This window comes from Quercus robur, chromosome 6, assembly GCF_932294415.1.
Source record: "Quercus robur chromosome 6, dhQueRobu3.1, whole genome shotgun sequence".
NCBI lineage: Eukaryota > Viridiplantae > Streptophyta > Magnoliopsida > Fagales > Fagaceae > Quercus > Quercus robur.
Window position 1 is genome coordinate 31,562,531 of NC_065539.1, and position 23,123 is coordinate 31,585,653.

Genomic DNA, 23,123 nt, shown 5'->3' on the forward strand with positions numbered 1-23,123 from the left:
GTGATCAGAAGGCTGTGGAGTCTGAACTTTGAAAGGTTCGCAAGCTGAACAGAGCACGAAGCTTAGGTTCGGAGCCCGAGGTTGAGCTTTGTACGGGTGCGAAGCTGAGGTTCGGAATTGTGGGGTTAATTTGAACAACAAAGTTTACCCGACGATTTAAAAAGACTAATTATGTCATATGTATGTGTATTAGGACTTGTTCAGTAGAGGAGTTTAAGTGATATTATTTGTAATTTTTTAAATTACAAATGGGTGAAAATGTATTTAAAAATATTTGTAATATTATTTAAAAACTGAAAATATGTTGTTTAGATAATCTACCAAACATGACCTTATTTACTTAAACAAAACCAAGTCACATTATTATTATTATTATTATTATTATTATTATAAAATAAAATAATCATGTGAGTAAAATAAAATTAGACGTACGTAAATAAATTGAAGAATCGTAACAAAGGATAGGAGATGGAGAAGACAACTCCAACTCCAAAATGATATGGAGATGAAAAATATTTTCTTAATTTGATATCTGATTCTGATGAGTTTGAGTGTGGCAATTGGATGAATCAATCAGGGACGTGCAATTTATGCTATGGTAAAAATAAATAAAACAAACAATTGGACAGCTCACAAGAAGTCGTAACTTGGACTCGGTAGTGTACTACTTCTGTACCGTAGGATGAGAAAGTATCAGATCCGATAGGACCTACAAGATAGCTGGGCCGAATCACCCCGTTGTGGAAGAGCCTGTGATCATCTAAACAGGCTTGGCCTCATATTTCGTTTTTTTATTTTTCCCTTTTTCTTTATAAAAAAACTAAGGCTGTGATGAGTATTATGTATTTATGGGTGAAATAATTTTTTCATCACACCTCTAGGTTTTTTTTGGTAATTAAAAAATGTAGTAATCTCAAATTATAATTATTGCAAATTATTAACTTTTACCCAAAAAAATAGAAGAGGCTAGTATGAAATTATTTATAATCTTAAAAGATAGCCACTTAGTAAAAATAAAAATCATAAAAATAACTAAATAAAAAAATAATTAAAATTGTATTAAATTTTTTAAAACACCTTGAATGCGGAAAGGTTAGTAGCTTTTGAACACATTTGTGAAGTACACTGGTTTTGGATATATACATTTGTGTATTTTTTGTTGTGCATATGGATTTTTTGATTTAATTTGTATAGCAATTTTTTTAATTGTTAGGTTGGATTAAAATTGATTGGTAGCTGATTTTGAGTGTAATATATTATTTTGAATGTTTTCACACTCTCAGATTTAATTTTCACAAAGTTGGAAAAAGGATTAAGGCTTACTTGAAGTAAAAGAAAATTTAAATAGTATTAATTTCTTAAAACACCAAGAATACTGTTTGAGAAGTCCACCTATTCTCTAAGTTTAATATCAAGCGATGTAATTTTTTTGGTGCAGCTATTATTTTTTAAACCTAAGCCTAAAAGTTTAATGAATGAAAATTATTTCTTTTTTGAAACAGAAGCATGCCATTCAATTAATCAGAAAAATTAGCATCTTGTTACAAAGCTTCCCTAGCTATTGGAGGAACATCTTCCATCCAAAATAAATCATAACTAATATTCCTAGCAAATTGAGCAAACTCATGAGCAACCCTATTCCCCCCTCGCCTAGTACATTCAACCCTTTTGGATTGTGAACTTTGTAATGACATAAAAAGATATACTGGTCATAAAGTGTCTCAATTATCAGTTTTTTTTAAATGAGAGTTATCAATTTTTTTATAAAAAAAAAAAAAAAATCCTAAAAGGTATCCACTTAGTCCTAAAAGGTAGCTAGTTATTACACATCCATAACAAAAATTTCAAATGCTAAAGACTCTCATTGTAAACTCAGAATTTGTTTTTATTCAATTTTTTAAAATGGTAGTTATTTAATCCTAAAAGATAGGCACTTGGTACACATCCATAACTAAAGTTTAGGATGCTTTAAAAAGCCAAAAATAAAAAATAAAAACCTAAGAAGGGCTATCAACGTTACCATTCTTTTAATTTTTTTTTAAATCTATTTTCGTTTTCTTTTTAGATGAGGGTTATCAATTTTTTTTTTTAAATCCTAAAAGGCAGCCACTTAGTCCTAAAAGTTAGCTAGTTATTATACATTCATAACAAAAATTTCAAATGCTAAAGACTCTCACAATGTAAACTCAAAATTTTTTTATTCAATTTTTTTAAATGGTAGTTATGTAATTATATTTAATCCTAAAAGATAGGCACTTAGTACACATCCATAACTAAATTTTAGGATGCTTAAAAAAGCCATACACACACACACAAAAAACTAAGAAGGGTTGTCAATGTTACCATTCCTTTAATTTTTTTTTTTTTTAAATGTATTTTCTTTCTTAAAAAAAAAAATGTGCAATGAAAGGCACAACAAAGGAAAATTAATTGAAAATGTACTGTTACAAAAATTGATAAATATAGGCATATATAGGTAGGATATTTACAAAAAATGGTCTTTAATAACTACTTTATAGATTGACTACCATTTCGCTCACTTGAATTCATCCAATGTGCCCGCTATGCAATTAACAAAATTATTGATATGTCAACCTAAAAAAATGACAAAAAAATAGAGTGTAAGCTTAAATGTAAGAAAAAAGACAAAAAATAATATTAGGAGGAAGAGAGAGCACCACTTAGAACACATACACTAAAATAATTAGCCAAACCCAATAACCACAAAAATAAAAAAACAAAACAAAACAAAAATATATATCATTCCCACTCTTTAAAAAAGACTCATTAATTAGAGAAAAGATAAGATAAAATAATGATATGGAAAGGATAATGATAACAAAGTAAGGAAACCAAATACAGGAAAACAAATACTGAATGACAACTCATAAAAGCAAACATAATTTGTTGTAATACAGTGAACCCAACATGCATGAGGCATCTAAATGGAGGTCATCTTCAAAGATACTTACATTTTTGCCATTAACTACACTTCAAGTCCAAAGTCCAAACAGTCTGTTGGAGTTAGAGGTCAGAGCACACGAAAATTTTGAAGATCCATACCCAAGTGCATGTTCCTTGAAGAAATATGTGAAAGAAATTAAAGGTGAGGTTGAAATAAAAGGGCTATTTTACACAAATATTTGATTTGTTTCTAGACTATAAGAAGTTGTTCATGAATTAGAAAACCAAAATAGAAAAAACCAATATACATTGACATACACATACCTTTTAGTAGGAAGAAGAAGCAATATGAGTTTGAAAACTAACGTGAGTGTATTGGGAGTGTGATTCTATTTTGTAGATAGTGTTTTACGTGGGAATTAAAGAAGCATTTTTACCAAGTTTTGCCCCTACTTAAACGTAGATTGTAGGGGTATTTTGGAACCCAAAAAAAAATGTCCATTCCAAATAGGGGAAGCCCCTTAAATAGTAGTGTGTATATATATACACACACACACATTACACCAGCCAAGGCATGTGTGAGTGTTGACATGGCTGGATCCGAACCCTACACGAGAGCTAGCTGTGAGGAAGAAAAATGGAACGTTGGCTGAAGAAGAGGATCTTTGACCCATGCCAACGGTGTGACCCTCTTGGGGAAGGGTGAGAATGTAACTGGCATGGACACCTAGCGCTAGCACGAAAAGGGAGATAGTGACACCTATGGTTAGATGCTATCGAACACCCCTTATTGGCTGAGCTTGTGTTGGACCACTGTTTAGGACACGTGTATCACTCCTAGCATCCCTAATGTCCCTTTCCTTGCCATGGCTTACTCCCCACGTTGTAGCAGAGCCACCTTCCATCCCACTATCCTGACATTAGTGTGTCTTCTCTCTCCTCCAGCCATTAAATAGTACAATAGTTGTATTAGGATTTGAAATGGGGGATCATAGTTTGACACCTGTCCTTATGTACTTAGCAACATTCCTCATACTATAAGAGGAACATGTTGTTGAACAATTAGGGCAAGAACCTAGAAAGACAAAGAGAAAGAGGCAAAAAGCCTAGAGAAAAAAGAGACTTTCTTTGGGAAGAACATGACTACTATGCAAAAACACTAATTTTCACCTAATAGAGAACTCTTGGGATTAAGAGTCATTCTTCCCTTACTCACCTGTGGTTTTTCATCCCTTCCAAAGGGTTTTCCACATATTTCTCATGTCTCTTTTACTTTCTCTATTTCACTTTTTCATTCTCATGATGTTAGAGTGTTAAAGTTTTCATTTTTATTGTTCTTAAGCTTCTTCACTCAAATGTACTATTAGACACATCACCCATTTCCTTACATAATCTTGATAAATCTAACTTGCACGTACATTTTTGGTGACTCCACTAAGGAGCATCTCTGGTTGTCATTCTAGTCATTCTCTTGCACGCACATTCTAGTCATTCTCTTTTTGTATATATATCTACTTGTCTTTTGCTTTGGGAGTTTGATGCCTCTGAGAAAGAAAAACGCAGTCGCTCCCACTTAGGCTGGTTCAGGTGAAGAACAACAAGTAGAAGCAAGTGTGGACCACATTTCCATGCATATTGAGGGTACAGGGTCACCTAAAGAGGTTAGACAGCCCAGCAATAAAGACCTTGTGGCAGCCATTGAGGACCTCCAACGTTCTCAAGCCACCATATTGACAGAGTTTTAGTCCTTGCACCAAAAGACATCCCCTCCTCAGACCCCACAGGGAGGCCAAGCACCTCAAGGAGAGACCAAAAGGTCAACCAATGTTCCACCTCAGACCTAAGATCTGCCTCTCAATCAAGATTAGAGAGCACCCTTACAACCTGATGTACCTCAAGCATCTCCCTACCTAACTAGGGAGGATGTTACAACCATTTTACTTGAGGCTAAAAAGGCAGAGAGCTCTGCTTACATTGACATAAGACCTTTTCATCCTAAGGAGATGGCTAGGAGATCTTACCTTACCAACTACACACCTATCTTTCCCAAGTATGATGGTTTAGTGGGAAATGCTAGACAACATATCAAAAGGTATGTAGATGCTTTAACAGCCCATTCCCATGACCATGAGTTGAGACTCAGGGAGTTGGTATACCAGCATTTTACCAAGTTCAGTCTTGAGCTAGAACGACATGGCTACCTAGTTCATGAAGAAGTTTTTTCGCTTTGGTTGAAAAGCTTACTCTATCTGATCTGCAGCAAGAGAGGCAGAGGATCTCGAAGGGGTTACTGGGCTACATCCATAGGGTCAGGGACCTTTCTCTAATATGTTATGATCCCGTAGAGGAAAAAAGATTGGTGGATATTTGCATTGCTAGCATATTGTTTGAGTACCACCTTTATATAGAAAATTTGCAGATCCAAAGTTTCACAAGGCTGGTGGAAGCATCTAGGAGGACAAGCATGTCAGTGAGGAAGCCTTCCAAGAGTTCGACTTCGCAAACCACAAGTGCTCCCAAGTAACCTTGGAAGCAAAAGAGAAAAAAGGTGGAAGTAGCTATGGTAGAGGAGCCAAAGAAGGCCACTAAAGGCAGGAAGAGGGAGAGAAATAGTATTCCTCCTCCTCCTTTTTGTCTCAACAAAAGAGCTGTATAGCATCCTGGAAGCCTGGGTGAAGGACTGCGTGGTGGTTTTACCTAAATGCAAGTGTGAACCAACAAAAGAGAAAAAGCGAGGTACGCTTTACTATAGGTATCATAGGAGGAGTGACCACCACACTATGGATTGCTATGCTCTGAGGAACATTTTTCATGAGAATGTGGCCAAAGCTGATTTGGTCATTAAAAAGGGAAAGCGTGCAGACAAAAGGATGCATAGGCCTAAGGTGACTATGACCTTTTTCATGGGTTATGAAGATCCTATGGAGGAAGAGGCTAAGTATATGGTCAATAGTAGCTCTACACTCCCGCCTTTGCAAGACGAAGAGATGTCGCCGAGGATTCAGCAGGATTACAAAGTCTATTCCTTTCTTAAAGGAATAGGCCTTAGGTCATTAGCTAGAAGGGAGGCAACATAGGCCTTGACTCAAGTGGTGGAAAGGAGTTAAGGGGTGGCTACTTCTGAAGGAAACTTATTACAAGTGGCATACCAGAAGACTAGGGCATCGATAACTTTCTCTGCCAGGGATTTAGCCAATCGAGCAGTAGATGGTGAAAGACCCTTGTATGTCATTGCATTCTTAGAAGCCTTACAGACCAAGAGGGCCTTGGTGGATACTGGCACTTCCACCAATATTTTGCCTCTCCCGACATTAGATGCCTTGAGCATTTCATGAGAAAGAATCATTCGAGAGCCACTTCAAGTGGTAGGGATAGGGTCGTTGCAGCAGTGCACTTTAGGGCATGTATCTTTGGATCTAAGGGTGGGACCCATCAGGGCACACACCTTTATGCACGTAATGGATGGTGATACTTCATACCATGTTATTTTAGGCTGCCCTTGGCTCAAAACGCACAAAGTCGTGGCTTCCACATATCACCAATGCATAAAGACTGTTTGGAGAGGCAAGTCTATGACCATTGAGGCCACCAGAATGCCTTATGACAAGGTGGAACTCCATTACGCTGAGGCAACTTTGTGCCAAGAGTTTGAACCTCAAGGAGAAAATAGGATCCTTCCTTTCAACGCTACTATCTTAGAAAGGGATGAGGAAGATGATGGAGAAGTTATAGAGTCGAAAAAGCTTCCTAAGATAAGGAGGATCACCAAGTGATAGCGCCTTAAAATGTATACTTGTTATATATTTATGTGGACGTTATCTCCTTCTTACTATGCTTTATTTGTAACCATGACTTAAATATCTACAACTTTCCAGTTTTGAGTTTTTCGAAATTCATAATTTTTTAAGGCCGAAATTAACTCACAAGTTGCTGCTATAAATTTGGACGAAAATTATATAGTAAAAGTTTTATTTTCTTTCAACATTTTTACATTAGGGTTCTAAGGGGAGGCTGGGGAGAACGTATTTGGCAGAGAAAAACTTATATTTTCTTTTCCCTAATGGTAGCCTAAACTCTTTGCTAGGGCTATGGGTTATGTTTCTTCTATATGGTATGAATATTCAATGCGATTCTAAGATTTTAGACAACAACATATTTGATTGTTCAATTAGATTTCTTTTGATGTATTAGTTCTTCCATGCTTTCAATAAGTTCAATCATGTTTTTCTTATTGTTTAGATGAATTTCTAGTAGTTTCAAATTGAAATCAAGTTTTAAAGTGAATGAGTTTTTCTGAAAACTATTCTAACCGCATTATTAATCTAGGTTATTATGTGTTCTTGAATTATCTCAATTCAACCGAATCATAGGTTTTTAATTGTTTAAGAACAATCAATTATGAAATATATATTTTCTTAGATCACAAAGAATTTCATATCGATATAGGGAAACACCTCGATACCCTGATATTTAAAATATTGATTTAAACCAGTCGTTATTTAATTGTTAACAATCACCAAGCAAAAAAACATTACTTTTGTTATTCATCCAAATTTTTGTTAGATTACATTGTCTTTGAATTTACCCTACTCCTTGTGGTTCGACCTTGGTACTCCGAGAATTATATTGCTAAAATCTCCTACACTTGGGAATGAGCAAGCACCAAGCCTGATGGCAAGGTAGTATATGAGTTCCAACGGTTAGAGGAAAAGGGTCGAGAGAATGGCAAACCTAACCCCTTTAGCCTTACTCAACATCCAGAAAGGTACACGTAGTTGAAGAACTTGTAAAGGAAGCCCTTAAGTACATGAATGATGTTGTGAAGAATGTTTAAGAGGAACTTATTGAGGTCAATCTGAACGATGAAGGAGAAGAAAGGTCAGTTAAGATAAGTAAAGGTTTACCAGAAAGGGAAAAGAGAAAGCTGGTAGCTTTATGAAAGGAATATAAAGATATTTTTGCTTGGAACTATGAAGAGATGCCAGGCCTAGATCCTAAGCTAGTCACACACAAGCTGAATGTTGATCCCAAATCCAAGCCTATGAAAGAACCAGTAAGGAAGTATCATTTGGATGTTGAAGAAAAGATCAAAGCTGAGGTGAACATGCTTTTGAAGGTAGGGTTCATAGAAGAGATCAAGTGTCTAGAATGGTTGGCGAACATAGTTACTGTGAAGAAAAAAGGCGGGCTGATAAGGATTTGTATAGATTTTAGAGAGCTTAACAAGGCTTGCCCTAAAGATGAGTTCCCGCTGCCCAATGTTGACATTCTACTGGACGCAGCTGTTGGTCACGAGCGCTTTTCCTTTATGGATGGCTATAGTGGTTACAAACAGATCTTCATGGAACTAGTAGATGCCCAATTAACTGCCTTTAAGAGACCTTTCGGGAATTACTATTGTAAGATGATGCCTTTCGAAGAATGCTGGTGCTACCTACTAGAGGACCATGACCTTGATTTTTGGTGACATGTTGCACAAGCAAGTGGAGGACTATGTTGATGATCTAGTAGTGAAAGTAAAGAACCTGGTTAAGTACTTATTGCATTTGAGGCAAGTTTTTAAGAGAAGCAGGGAGTACAACTTGAGGATGAACCCTTTAAAGTGCGCCTTTGGGGTATCCTCGAGGAAGTTTCTAGGGTTCCTTGTCCATCAGAGAGGGATTGATTTGGATCCCACTAAAGCTAAGGCAATAGCTGCACTCACCCCGCCAACAACTTTGAAAGAGTTAAGGAGCTTTGTGGGAAAAGTGTTCTACCTAAGAAGGTTTATTCCAGGGTTGGCTAAAATCTTGAAACCTTTGGTTGAGCAAACCAAGAAGGGGAAAGCTTTTGTGTGGTGTGATCAATGTGAGAAGGCATTTAAGAAGATATAAGCTATTTTGGCAAATCCCCAGACCATGGTTGCTCCATCACCTGGCAAGCCTTTTTTATTATACAAAGCCAACACAGAGTAGTCACTAGGGGCTTTATTGGCTCAGAAGCAGGGAGGTGTGAAAAAGTCAATATACTACATTAGCAGGCTTATGAAGGGACAAGAGCTGAGGTATTCCACCACAAACAAGGTACTTTTATCCTTAACTTTTGCTGTGTCGAAATTCAATCATTACTTTCTAGGGCATCGTATACATCTGGTGACCAAGAGTAATCTTGTAAAGTACCTCCTAACCCGCCTTTAATTGTTGGGGATAATAGTTGAATAGGTAATCCTAACTTCGTGCCATGATATTAAGTGCATAAGGCCATCTACCATTAGAGGGTAGGTAGTGACTAACCTGCTAGCCAACTTCCTAGGGACAAGTGATTTCTCACTTTCCCAACAAGAAGTTCTGGTGACAAAGGAGCAAGAATGGTCCATTCACTTTGATGGCTCATCTACATTTCAGGAAGGAGGAATAGGAGTGGTATTGAAGTCACTAGTGGAAGAACACACGTTTACCTACAAGTTATGTTTCTCTTGTTCAAACAATGAAGTAGAATACGAAACCTTAGTAGTAGGATTAAAGGCTTCCAAAAGACTTGGCATAAAAAGATTAAAAGTATTTGGGGATTCCGAGTTAGTCATTAATCAGATTGAAGGAACCTATAGGGTGAAGAATCCTAGCTTGGCCACCTACAAGGTCACAGCACAGGAACTCATGAAACACTTCACCTCCATAGAATGCAAAGTGATTAACCGGAATGAGAACAAGTTGGCTGATTCACTGGCCACCCTAGCCACCAAATCTATGCTAAAGAAAGAAAAGATGACACTTCAGGTGAAGAAACAACCCGACTTGATCAAAGGTGAGTTGTGTCTCCTAGAAGATTGGCGAGAACCCCTGTTGAAGGCAATAACCCAAGGTAGGGATGTTGGGTCAAGTTTATCACCTAATATGAAGGACTTCCTCAAGATCAATGGGGACTTGTTCTTCAAAGGAGCAAAGGGGTTGCTAATGAAGTGTGTCTCAAGATAAGAAGGGCTAACATAGTTTCATAGGTTACACCATGACATTTGTGGGGTAAACCTTGATGTCGGCATATGCAGAAGATTGCAAAGGTAGGGGTCTTTTGGCCAGAGATGGCCAGTGATGCCAAGGAAGAGCAAAGAGACTGCAAGACTTGTTCTATGGTATTCCCAGACCAAGCAGAAGTGTTAAATGGTGAATTTCAAGAAGAAGATTGGCAAGATCCGTACTTGAGATACATTTTAGAAGGTGTACTACCTATTGATCAGTTGAAAAATGAAAAGTTAAAAAAATATGCAACAAGGTTCAAAGTAGTGGATGGGAAGTTGTTCAAGAGGAGCTTCCAAGGAAAATGGTTAGTGTGCATTTCCAGCAAAGAGGTAAAGGGAATTCTCTCGGATTTGTACGAGGGAGAGCCAGCAGGACACCCTAGCGACAGGAAGCTATAGTGAATGGCTTTGCACTAGGGATACTACTAGCCTACCATGCAAAGAGATGCCCAGGATTTTGCCAAGAAATGTTAAGAATGTCAAAGACGAGGAGATGAGATACATACCATCCACCAAAGCCTCCACCCAACCATGGCTCCATATCCTTTTCACAGTTAGGGGTTGGATTTCATGGGTCCTATAAATCCCTCTTCTAAAGGATGTATTTGGATCTTGGTGACCACTAAGCCATTTTCCAAGTGGGTGTAAGCTATGGCCATAAAAAAAGTGATGGGTAGCTTAGTGGCTAATATTTTGAGGGACAATATAATATGTCATTTTGGAGTACTAAGTAGATTCATTTCTAATAATGGCACACCATTCTTGAACAAGGATGTATGCCATTTAACGGAATAGTACTCCATAACTCACATGACATCAACGCCTTATTATCCCAAAGAAAATGACCAGGCTGAGGTCTTTAACAAAAAGTTAATTAAAATATTGGGAAAAATGATTAAGGAGAATGGAAAACGATGGAGAGAGGAAATTCCTACAGCTCTGTAGGCTCACAAAATAGCCAAATCACAAGCTACAAGAGCCTCACCCTTTTTCCTAGTCTATGGCATAGCGGGTGTCATCCCAATAGATTTAGTAAGACCAGAGTAAAGCTAGCAGAGATAGCAAGAGTACCCAAGGAAAACCTCTTGGAGATTTTTGAAGAAAAGCATGACAACGCTGCCTCTCATAACCGTCTTTATCAGGCAAGTATGAAGGTGAGGCATGAAGGCCAGGTTAAAGAAAGAAAGTTTCAAGTGGGAAAACTTGTTTGGAAAATAGTCCCTCATGTGAGAGGTGTGGCTGGAGCCATTAGACACAATTTTTCACCAAAATGGGAAGGACCATACATTGTGGAGGAAGCACACCAAACGAGACACTATTGGCTGAAAGATCAAGTAGGTACAAAGGCATATAGCCCCATTAATAGAGCTCACCTTAAGAAGTATTATGCTTAATTTTGTAACCTGATACCCTTTTGCTCCACAAAACTTATATTAATATAAATAAGACCATTTTCCATTCAGTTACTTTATATTATACTATTCATGATATGCATGCAAAGTTAAATATCTTGACTGAATAGAAATAGAGTTAAGTTTACAATAATTAGGTCCCTTATGACCACAAAATATTATAACTTGAAAATTAAATAATGTCTGTAAGAGCACTAATTTTTTCAAGAGAAAAATTCGGATGGCTCAGAGCACCTAGCTTACCTTACAATTTTTCAATTTCTTTTTTAAAGAACCTTGTTCTACTGCAACACCTTCTAGCTGAGTTTAAAGGGTGGAACTAGCTTCCTGCTTGGATGACAAATCCTCTTGAAGTTTGGTTGTGGATTCCTAGAGTTGGGTGATTGAAGTGATGTGCGTCTTTATGGCCAACTTTGTCTCCTCTACTTTGTTGATACAAAGGGTTCTTTTAATCCTTAATTGTTGAAGCAAGGACAAAGAAGCATGAACAAAAGGCCCTGCCCTTTTTAGGTCCCTTAATGCTATGACACAGCTTTTAAGCCATTCGACATTGAAACTCATGCTCTCAGCATCACCTAGTGTGGAAAGGAATTCATCAAAGGAAAAAGTTAGGTTGTCCTCTTTACCTTTAAATCTGCAATTGGGACAGGACAAACCTAATTCGCTCCAACATAAAGCTCCTTAGAGGCAATGTCCACTTGTCAATATCCCCCATCATTTTAGGATACTTTGAAAGCAGTTTGGAACACACTACTTTCAAAGGGGGAGAAAGTAATGAGAATAGTGGATTGGGGTCTACCTCAATGCTTTCACTTTCTCGATCCTTGGGAGTAACCTCTATGAAATCCTTCTTTCTCTTGGGGATTGTCATTTTACATCCAGTTAGAATCCCCCCTTTCAGCATCAGATTTTGCTTCCTCATCAGAAACCACTTCCTGTACAAAGGCACCTTGTGCCAAAAGGATGGCTTTCGCTTTTGTTTGAGTCTGAGGAACAACTTCTTTAACCTGTCAATGGTCAAAATAGAGAAAGAAGAAAAGAAAGTCATGTATGCCATTGATGAAGAAAACATTACAAAAGAATAAGATAAGGAAGGAAGGTACACACTCTTGGTTTCTTCACAATAGGAACTTTGATTTTCTTCCCTTTCCTTTTGTTGGCTGAAGGTTTGGCCTTGGCAAAGAGTTTCAAAGTCAAATAACCCTGGAAGATAGGTGGGATATCTACATGTTGGGATCCACTTTCTTCAAAATTCCTAACATGCTCTCTAATACTAGACCACCACGCTTTAAACCTAGGTGAAGGTAATCCAACTCTGGATGGGGAGGCAAGAGGGACTTCGAAACTAGGCACCAACACCTTAATGAGATTCCCACTCTTGAAAGTTAATGATGCCACTATAGCAGGTGGGGCTAGAATGGAGAAATGACCCAGTACGTCTTGATCAAAACCAAATTGGCAGGCAAACCTCTGAGGGTTGTAGGCTTAGATTTCAAAGTCATCCTGAAAACGTGCTTGAAGATGGGAGGTAAAGGCACAAGTAACAAAGGATAGCTCCTCCTCAATCCAAGGAGCATCTTTATAACGAGAAACAGTTTCATTTTTCAAGGAATGGAACAAAAATGGAAGTCCACCCTCAAGAGGGGAATAAGGTCTAGTTGTCCAATCGATAGGGTCATCCAACACCTTACAAAGGAAGCTATCAGAAGATACCACAACTATAACAACTCAGCTTAATTGCATGATTAATTTATGAATTTATATGCTTGTTATTATCTTAATTACTTTAAGTGCATAAGACTTTGATATTTTGATGTTATAAAAGATATAGGCCTTTTTTTTGTATCATGGAAAGAAGTTTATACTGGTAAGGATTTATATGCAAAGTTATTTTATCATTTGGGTCTATCTAGAATATAAGGTTATGGAGGGGTGGTAAGTAAAATTCAAAAAAGTTGAAAGGGTGACTCATCAACCCTTTTCCCCTTAGCAAACGCGTGCCCCACCCAAATTATCATCCCTTGTCTTCTTTGCTACACCATAACACTTTCTTTGTTCTTCTTTCTTTGCTCCTTTCTTTTCCTCTTTCCTTGTTCTGGAATCGGCAGCACCATCTCACACACCAACAACCTCCTTTCTTTTATCGAAACCATATATCTCTCTCTAAAGAAGAAATAAAAGCTTAACACTAAAGTTTCAGCTTCAAAGTTTGTGGATAAGTAAATAAAACTATATCTTGTTTTGGGTATTTTGATGGTGTAATTGTTTTCTTTAGTTTCCCTTCTATATTCTCTAATTTGATTGTTAGAAGCTGAAACTTGTGGTTTTGTGTTAGCAATTTAAAAGATTGAAGATATTATGGTCAATTGGATGCCTATTAATGTATTTTAACATATATAGTATAGGTATAAAAATACCCACATGAAATGAAGGCCAATTGCATTTATTTGATGATTTTGTGAGGAAATATGTTAAAGCCATCACTGTGACAAGTTTGGTGTTTACAACATGAAAAATTTGGATTAAATCATATTCAGTGAATTAGGATGCTAGTAGTTCTTATGAATTCTAAGACACACATGGTTGTAATGGAAGTGGCCTCACAACAATCAGATCAATATAAAAACAATGGTTTATTTCTAAGTTGTATGAAATTCTGCTAGGACAGATTTGAATAGGTTGTCTTGTATGATTTTTAGTAAATCATGGTCTTATGCTTTGACTCTGAAATTGATATGGTATCTACGAGACATCCAAAGGAATGGCGCTGTAAAATTTCATGATAGCCCATTTGTATTTTATAAATGAGGTATATGCTGCTGAAATAAGCAGTGAACAGTAAATGATATACCTGACTTTGAGGATTTAATTCTAAAGTTAGGATGAATGTTTTGAGCTATAAATTAGTATGCTCATCTTTTGGTATGTCTGGATCATAGATAAATTTTGTACGCCTTGGTTTCTCTATGGTTTGGTACATAATGTGTTTGATGAATGTATTTTGTATTTAGGGAACCTTTTGAGATAGGAATTAAGATTTTCTTGAGTTTGAGAGTTAGGTTGTGATTCATGTATAAGTTTAAATACCTAGGAAGAATTTGTCAGTAATAAGTTTTGGTCTTTCATTTAGGTGACGAGAATGAGAATGTGGAAACTTGAGCTCCTCTTATACAAATCTCTCGCATCTTCTATTTTAAGGTAAAGACTATGTGACATGTGCGTTTGATAAGTATTAATTAGACCTATTACGTATAAGCATGATTTAAGTAAAGATATATGTTTGTGAATTATTGAATCTTATATATATGATAATTTCAGCATATTGATGCTATTACTTATATCACGAACATAATATTTAAGAATGAAGTGGATATGTTACTATTATGAAATATTTATGTAAAAGCATAGTTATCAGAAAAATATAGTTTTCGAGTTATTCCATTGTTATGATTTGAACTCAACCAGTAGGGGTTATAATACTGGCATTTCCATGAAAATTTTGATTGTCCATTATAAGTAGAAAGGACTCTGCTGTACCTGCCCTCGTTGGGAACGGCCAACTTATGGAGGATGCCAACTGACCCCCAAGTTGATGATATGATCACACCGAAAGGGGTGTGATACTCTCTGATATGATCTTGGGATTCCTAGCATTATGGAGAATGCTGGATGCCTGGCACTATGTGCTAGAAGCCTTCCAGAGTTGTGACAGACTTACAATTAGACTGACTAATATGTATCATGAATGAGTTATTAAGCTATTTGGAATTTATAAGAAAAATATGATGATAAGAAAGGTATGTTGAATGTGTTATAAGTTTGATGGAAAGTTTATGATAAAGTATTTTATAGTCTATTTAAAGATAAGGTTACTGAATTATATTTAAGTTCCTTATTATGTCCTTTTATTATTATATGAGAGAAAAATGATGTATTTTCATCTGAAAATTCTTAAGCTATTTTAAGAATAGTATGAAGACTATTTATCAAAGCTGGCGTATCCATAAAATATTTGATTTACATGCATTCTTATTAAATGCTCATGAAGTTTAAAACGTTACTGGGCTTCGCAGTTCACCCTATTATATTTTAGTGCACAAGTTCTTTCCTAGAAGCAGCGAGAGTATTAGAGGTGGCAAGGAATGTAATACCCCAATTTTGTTTTTATGATTATCAGTGCATCTTGTCATTTTTAATATTGAGTTGAGGTGCTATATGTGTGTACACAATAAGATGGGAGTGAACAATTTTGTGGTGCTACAAATAGATGAGAAAATTAAAGTTTGAGTACATACAATTTGGTGCGGCAATTAAAAATAACAAATAAATAAATAAAAGATGAAGATGTTTTATGGGCTTCTTGGAGACTAAAGAGATAAGCTCAAGTGGATTTTAAACTCCAGCCCACTATCCCACCAAGCCTACATCTTTGATGCATTAAAATATAAGGTAGAGGAAAAGATAAATTAGGGTTTTCATTAGAAGGGTTTCTTAGTAAAAGTGGTTGCAAAAGAAAATTTGAGAAGGAGAGAGAGAGGTGGCGTGACAGTAGGAGGAGACAAAATTGTTCAAGGGCACAAGGTTTGGCAACAAAATCAAGGTGAAAACTCCATCTTAATATTACTATACTGTGATAAACCTTGAGATATATTTATGGTTTTGGCAGAAAGATGTTTGTATATTAGGTAGCTTTATCGTGTTTCTTGGGTTATATATATATATATATATATATATATATATATATTTATATTAGAGGATGGCTTACGTTAGGATGACTTTAAGGTTGTTTTGTTGGAATATATATAGATATATATATATATATATATATATATAAATATATATATATATATATAATCCTAGTTTTGGGCCACCGTGTGTATCCAAAAACATAGTAATGGATCAAATATTATTCATGAATATGGCCTTCACGTTTTTCATCAAAGTTATTTAATTAAATCCTAGGTTGCCCACTGTGTCTCTAGAACAAGCCATGGATTACAAATCTCTATTCAGGTATATGGCTCTTACTTTTTCATTGGGGTTTTATATTAAATCCTAGGTCAATGATATTTTGGCTACTGCCTTTCTCATGGCAATATGAGTTTCAATTGATGCAAGAAATATTATTGGTTAGAGAAACGTTAATTTAGTGTTGAAAGTGTTATCAATTCAGCAAAGTATAATCCTAGTGAGTCCATTTGTATAGTTCTATAAGCTTTATATTTTGTGGAGGATATTAAGTAATTTTTATGATTGATGATAGGTCCTATTTAAGAGTGTTTTGAGGCTTTTTGGAGGTTGTTTCAGCTGGACTGTCAGAGTGATTTAAGTGCTGTAAGTAATTATACATAATATGCACAAGTTTTGTCCGTTAGGTTCTTAGAAGTTAAAAGTTCTCAAAAGTTTTGTATTTCAAACTTATATTTTCTAAAGTTTGTCAAAAGTATTTTTGCATCATTGAAATAGAAATTTTGACTATTAAATAATGTTTTAAAGAGATACTTTGAATTTTAAATAACGTTTTGAATGTCCAAATCTCATTTAAAAAATAATTTCTAAACTAAACTATTTTCCGAAAATAATTGAGCTTCAATGTAAATTTTCTAAAAAGGTTCTTGTTCTTTAAATTTGTTAAAACCAAGTGATTTCAAGGTCATATTTCTATTCTCCAAATGGTATGTAAAATGTTTCTTTTAGCAAATTTAAATTTTCAGATTTACTCAAGAATTGTAATTTATTTACGTAAACTCCTCAGTCTCTATTCGTTTCCCTAAGAGAGTCAAGCATCCTTTGATTTATGTTCTATTCGATATTGTGATCTTTGTTATGCCTCTGTATTTGAAAAGAAATTGTTAATACCAAGTAAATTATTATATTTTGTATAAACTTTACTTTGTGATATGTGACTCAAAATAAGTGTTTTTAGAATTGATCAGATATATCAGATATATGTGTAAATCCGCTTACAGGATGGTATGTGAGAATATGTGTTGATCCCTTACCAGCAGGGGGTTAGATGTTGGTATCCGCTCACAGGATTGTATGTGAGAATATGTGATGTATATATGTGACACTGTGCTCTGATCAATTATATGTATGTGATTTCAAATGACTTTAAGATGCGATTACATATGTATTAAGTGATTCATCATATGTTTTGGAATAATTATTTTGATATCATTGAATGGGTTTGTGAAAAATCAAAATACTCGTGCTTTGCTTGACCCTATTCCGTTGTGTATTCTGTATAATTACTTACTGGATGTGTGGCTCACCCCATAAATTACAATTTTCAGATTAAAGTTTAGTTGGGGAACAGAACCTTTGGATTGCTTCGTAAGGTGCAAGGTAGAGCGTGGGAGTTTTAGGCGAAGTCAATAATACTTGAAGTCTTAAAAGATTATTAGTTTTTTTTTTTATTCCACTTTAGATTTCACAGTATTTTGGAGATTATTCTAAATTTGTGGATTTTAGTTATTGTAATAGATTTACCAATAGCATTGTTTATTTGGAGTTTTAAATTATGTTTAAATTAATCATGTTTACTGAGTTATGTATGATCAGCAAGTTAGTCATGCATCTGAATTCATGTTCCATGGATTTGGGTCATGACAAGGAATCTGTGATTCTCATTTGTTATAATGTATAGTTTTTTTTTGTTGTATAGTAGTTTAGTTCTTTTATTGTATAGGAGGAATCAAGATGTACTTGATACTTTTTAGAATAAATGCATTTCGGAACCTTAGTTTGTTTTGAACCCCAGTTGTATGTCTTTGGGATTAGGCTTGTAAATAAGAATTTTGCTAAATGTTTAGCTATGTAATATTTGCACAAATATCTTAAGTTATAGCCAAGTTGTAATCTTGCAAAGTTTGAAATGAAATGAAGTTTCAAAGTTTTACGAATTTTGTATATTATGGCTTTTGTACAAGGAAATAAAGAGGAATACAAGAAACAATTTTTGATAGGCACCTTTAGCTTTAGTTGGTTCGTGTTATTATTGAGGTAAACTTGATATTAGCATGTCTATCATGCTCTAAATTCTGAAGTACAAGTTTGGGTCGTGACAACAACCTTATTCCAACCCCATGATCGTGGTAATCCCTAGGGTGAGGGCAAACTTGTCTTAAAGAAACTTAAAGCTTTGGAGACAAGAGCATAATTCTTAAAGTGTTCCCACAACCAAATTTGTAAAAATGCTATAGGTACAAATGTTTCTACTTGGAATCTACCCCAAGAACATTGTCAGTCGAGGGTGAAATAATCTAAATGAGAATATAGAGTCCCTAAGAAATAAGGGGCAAGGGGGAAAGAGTGTCCTTTGGCCAACTTAACAGCTAAAGGGAAATGTCTAGGATCTTTTTAGAAGGATATACTTCAAATAAATGGCTGGATAGTAAGAAAGTAACAAAAGCCTCAAGTTCATAAGGGCTAGAATTACCTTCTCCCACAACAAAGTTTGTACCCTCCTTTAAAGGATTTGAGCTTGCCTCTTCATCCACGCCATTAGCATACTCCCTCTAGAAGTATCTGATCCATCACTAAAAGTTAGCCCTCGAACCTTTGTCACCACCAACACTAGTGTTTTTTAGTACTTCCACGCTGGGGGCTTTCCCTTCCCTTATCGTGGATACAACAGAAATGGGAGTCACCACCTAGTTTTTGCAATGGTCTAGGAACCATATATATAGCATCCTCTCGAGTAAGTACCATTGATCTTACTACCAGAGATATGGGTACGGAGTTAAGGTACGGTCTTGGGAAGCTGATAGGTACCCAAAACCGCCCAACCCTAAGGTTGGCTTCCTCTCATTGTGTCTTATGTCTTAACCCTATTAAAGGCACACTTAATATTGTTATCTAACTCACACACACACACACACACACACACTAACATGCATCTAAACACACAACACGACATCAATCATCCCTAACTATACATCTATCATGCTTGTCAACCAAAGCCTAACATTCATCTAGTCAAGCATCTCATCAAATCATAGACCTTAACATTCATCTAGCATACATGTCAACCAACCTAGCATCCATCTAGCATGGCATGGTGTAAACCCTAACATGTTACTATCATCATATCATCATATCCATTCAAGGCAGAAACATAGGCATGGCAAGCAAACATAGATCATCACATGTATTCCAAGCTTTTATCCATGAAATCAAACATCAAACAAACACATTACATCATTAAATTGCATGTTCATACCAATGCATGACTTATCTCACTCAAAGTTATTAATACCGTTTCGAAGCCCGTTTCGGTTTGCCCAGTGGAACGGAATATTTCGGTACCGGCCGATTTCGGCATACCGTTTCAGGGTGTTTTGGGGTTCCTAAAAAATAATTTATATATATTCTTGTAGAACATAAAATTGTCAATTCTAATAAATAAATAACTAAATATCAAATAATACAAATCATTTAATCTTAACTCTTAACTCTTAAACATCAACATAACATCAATTCAACATAACCTTAGTCTTAAGTCTTAAACATCAATTCAACATAACATCAATTCAACAAACACTTAGTCTTAAGTCTTAAACATCAATTCAACATAACATCAATTCAACATACACTTAGTCTTAAGTCTTAAGTCTTAAACAAATATAGTATCACACAATAAAAACATTTAAGATTAATTTAACATAATATTCCTACTCCTCCTCCTCATCATCCATGAAAAATGGATCAAATTCATCATCAAAAGAACTCCCACAAGAACTACTAGCACCCATTGGAAGATTTGTCAAGACATGTTAATTGTTGTTGTCATCATCATCATCGTCATCAACATCAATAGTTTCAAATTCAGCATCCTCTTCCACATTCACTTCATTAAGGCAATCCCAATTTATGTCATCTGGATTAAGAAGTGTAGGTTCTTCAGCCACCCAATCTCCCATCAAGTCAATGTTATCCAAGCTTATAGGATCCATTGCATATTTATTCCTTTGAATGTTCCTACCAATGAAAATATTAAACATTAGTAACATTTTATAAATTATAATTACATGAAAGTACATTTTATTTACATATGAGTAACGATTATAAATTTACCTTTCTCGAAGCCTCAAATTATAATGGACAAAGACCAAATCATTTACTCGTTTATGTTCCAATCTATTTCTCTTCTTTGAGTGAACATACTCAAATGTGCTCCAATTTCTCTCACAACCGGTTGCACTACAACATTGACTTAGCACACGAATGGCAAATGATTGTAAGTCTGGAGCTCCAAGTCCAAATTGCTCCCACCATGAAACTATAATAACAAATAAAAATGTAAAATAAGCATTGCTCATGTAATCTTACAATAACAACTATAAAGAATAAATAGACATATTGAAAGGAAATACTATTAAATTATTAATGTTTACCTGGATTTAGTCTCTCTCGTTGGCGGATTGCTAGTGATGTGCCAAAGTCACCAATTGATTTTTTGTACTCATCAAGTTGTGAACTTATTTTGTCTTGAATGTCAGGATCGGGAACCAACCTCATTAGAGTGCTTAGCAACCCTCTTTGAACTTCATTTTGCCTTTTAAATGAAGGCCTAAAGTATATTGCAGGGTTAAGAAAGCAACCTGCTGCATGCAGAGGACTATGAAGTTGTTTGTCCCATCTAGTATCAATAACTCTAACATAATGTCCATACAAAGAAACTTTGTTCTTCAACCTTCTTTTTATTTCCTCTTTTGCTTTGTCCATTGCTTCATACAAATACCCCATAGCAGGTTTCTCATCCCCATCAACAAGACGAAGTACTCTAACTAAAGGCTCACTAACTTTCACTATGTGCTTGCATTGAGACCAAAATGCATAATCTTCCAAAACAATTTTACTTATCTCCTTCCCAACGGCGGTCTTAGCATGAGGGCATGAAAGCCATTTATCACAAGTGAACATTTGTCTAAGCTCTTTTTTGAACCTTAGCATGCTTTGTAGACTTAAGAAGTTAGTGGCAAACCTTGTAATTGCAGGACGACATAACTCTCTTCCATTTGTAAAGTCTTGCCTCATCAAGTCTAAAACAACTCCATGGTTGTAAATTAACTTTGTTATCTTTTTTGCCTTTTTAATTGCTTCATCAATAAGAGGGAACCACCTAGGATTAGCAATATTCTCCAACATCAAGTCTATGCAATGAGCTGCACAAGGAGACCAAAACAAAGTACCATACTTCTGCTGTAATTTTTTTCCAGCTTTTTTATAGGCAGAAGCATTATCTGTAATCAATTGCACAATATATTCCACACCAATTTCTTGAACAACAGAATCAAATATATTAAACAAAGTATCAGCATCCTTTGTAAGGCCTGAAGTGTCAATTGATTTTAAGAACATGGCTCCCCTTGGACAATACACCAAAAAATTCATTATTGGTTGTTGCTTTTGATTTGTCCACCCATCAGACATCAGTGAACAGCCATATACTTTCCAATCATTTTTTATATCTAACAAAAAATCATTAACTTCATGGACAGCATTTTTCAAAAGGGGTCCCCTCAACTCATAAAAAGAAGGCCCCTTAAATCCCGGCCCAATAGCAGCAACGGAATCAATCATAGGTTGATAATAAGGTGACTGAGATGCATAAAAGGGTACATTAGAATGATACCACCATCTTGCCACACTCATTTTTGCATTATCAATCATTGCTTTTGTAGCCAAAGCACTTCTTATAGAGGGTTGAGCACCGGGGGTTGTTCTAGGAGCAAAATAACTCTTAATTTTCTTCTTTCCTCTTATTTGACTCACATCATTGTCAACATCCTTTCCCCTAGATTTTCGTTTACCTAATGTTTGAGGGGGACTCTTTTCAACAACCCTAACCTCATCATCCTCCTCCTCCTCATCATCCTCCTCATCAATATCATATGGGTTCCCAATTTCTAATTGAATCCTCTTTTTAGTTTGTTTAGATTTTTTCAAGTTTTCAATCATTTGTTTCATTTGAAACCTAATATCAGATGAAGCCTTTTTACATGGTTCAACTTGACCCCTAATCCTAGCAAGATGATACTTAAGTCTAGTAATACCACCCCCTTTAATCAACTTATTACAATGCAAACATATAGTGTTATTTTTTGCATTAGGCACTGCACGAGCATGAGCCCAAGCGGGATCATCTGATCTTGCAGGGGCAGAGGCCACAGAAGCAGAGGAAGCACCTGCACGGGCATGAGCCCATGCGGGATCCCCTGAACTATGATGAGCCATAATTTACTGTTCAATGAAATGAAATGAAATTCAATCAAATGCATGAACAGCCATATGTAGTTAATGAACAAATAAATCAAGTTAAGAAAAAAACTAAACATGGTTTAACTAATTTATGCAGTTTACCCAATTTATGCAGTTTACCCAATTTGTTCAATCACATAACTTAACAAACAAATCACATATCTAATATCTTAGTAAGTTCTTAAATCTTAACCACAAAACAAATCATAAGAAAAAAAAAATAATGATTTGGTTGAACTGAAGCTCCAATCCGAGAGAGTGAGAGTAATATTTCTCATCCCCAATTTGTTCAATCACATATCTTAACCAACAAATCACATATCTAATATTTTAGTAACATTAAATCTTAAGTCTTAACCACAAAGCAAATCATAAGGAAAAAAAAAAAAAAATTTGGCTGAAGCTGAACTGAAGGTTGAATCCGAGAGAGTGAGAGTAGAGAAAGAATACCTTGGCTGTTCAAGGAGACCGAGCGAGACTGTGAAAGAGTCAGAGATAGCTGAGCAACGGTAGTGAGGACGACGGCAGTGGGACGAGGACGACGGCAG

At 35.7% G+C, this 23,123-nt stretch overlaps 1 protein-coding gene across 1 annotated transcript; it reads right to left on the reverse strand.

The window, feature by feature from the left end:
* Positions 1-20,087: 20,087 nt before the first annotated feature.
* On the reverse strand, positions 20,088-22,551 carry LOC126690084 (uncharacterized). Its single transcript, XM_050385217.1, has 3 exons — positions 20,709-22,551; positions 20,389-20,593; positions 20,088-20,292 (listed from the first exon to the last, which is right to left on the reverse strand). Exons 1-3 carry the CDS (start codon positions 22,549-22,551, stop codon positions 20,088-20,090), a joined length of 2,253 nt encoding a protein of 750 aa, XP_050241174.1.
* Between the last annotated feature and the right edge of the window lie 572 nt (positions 22,552-23,123).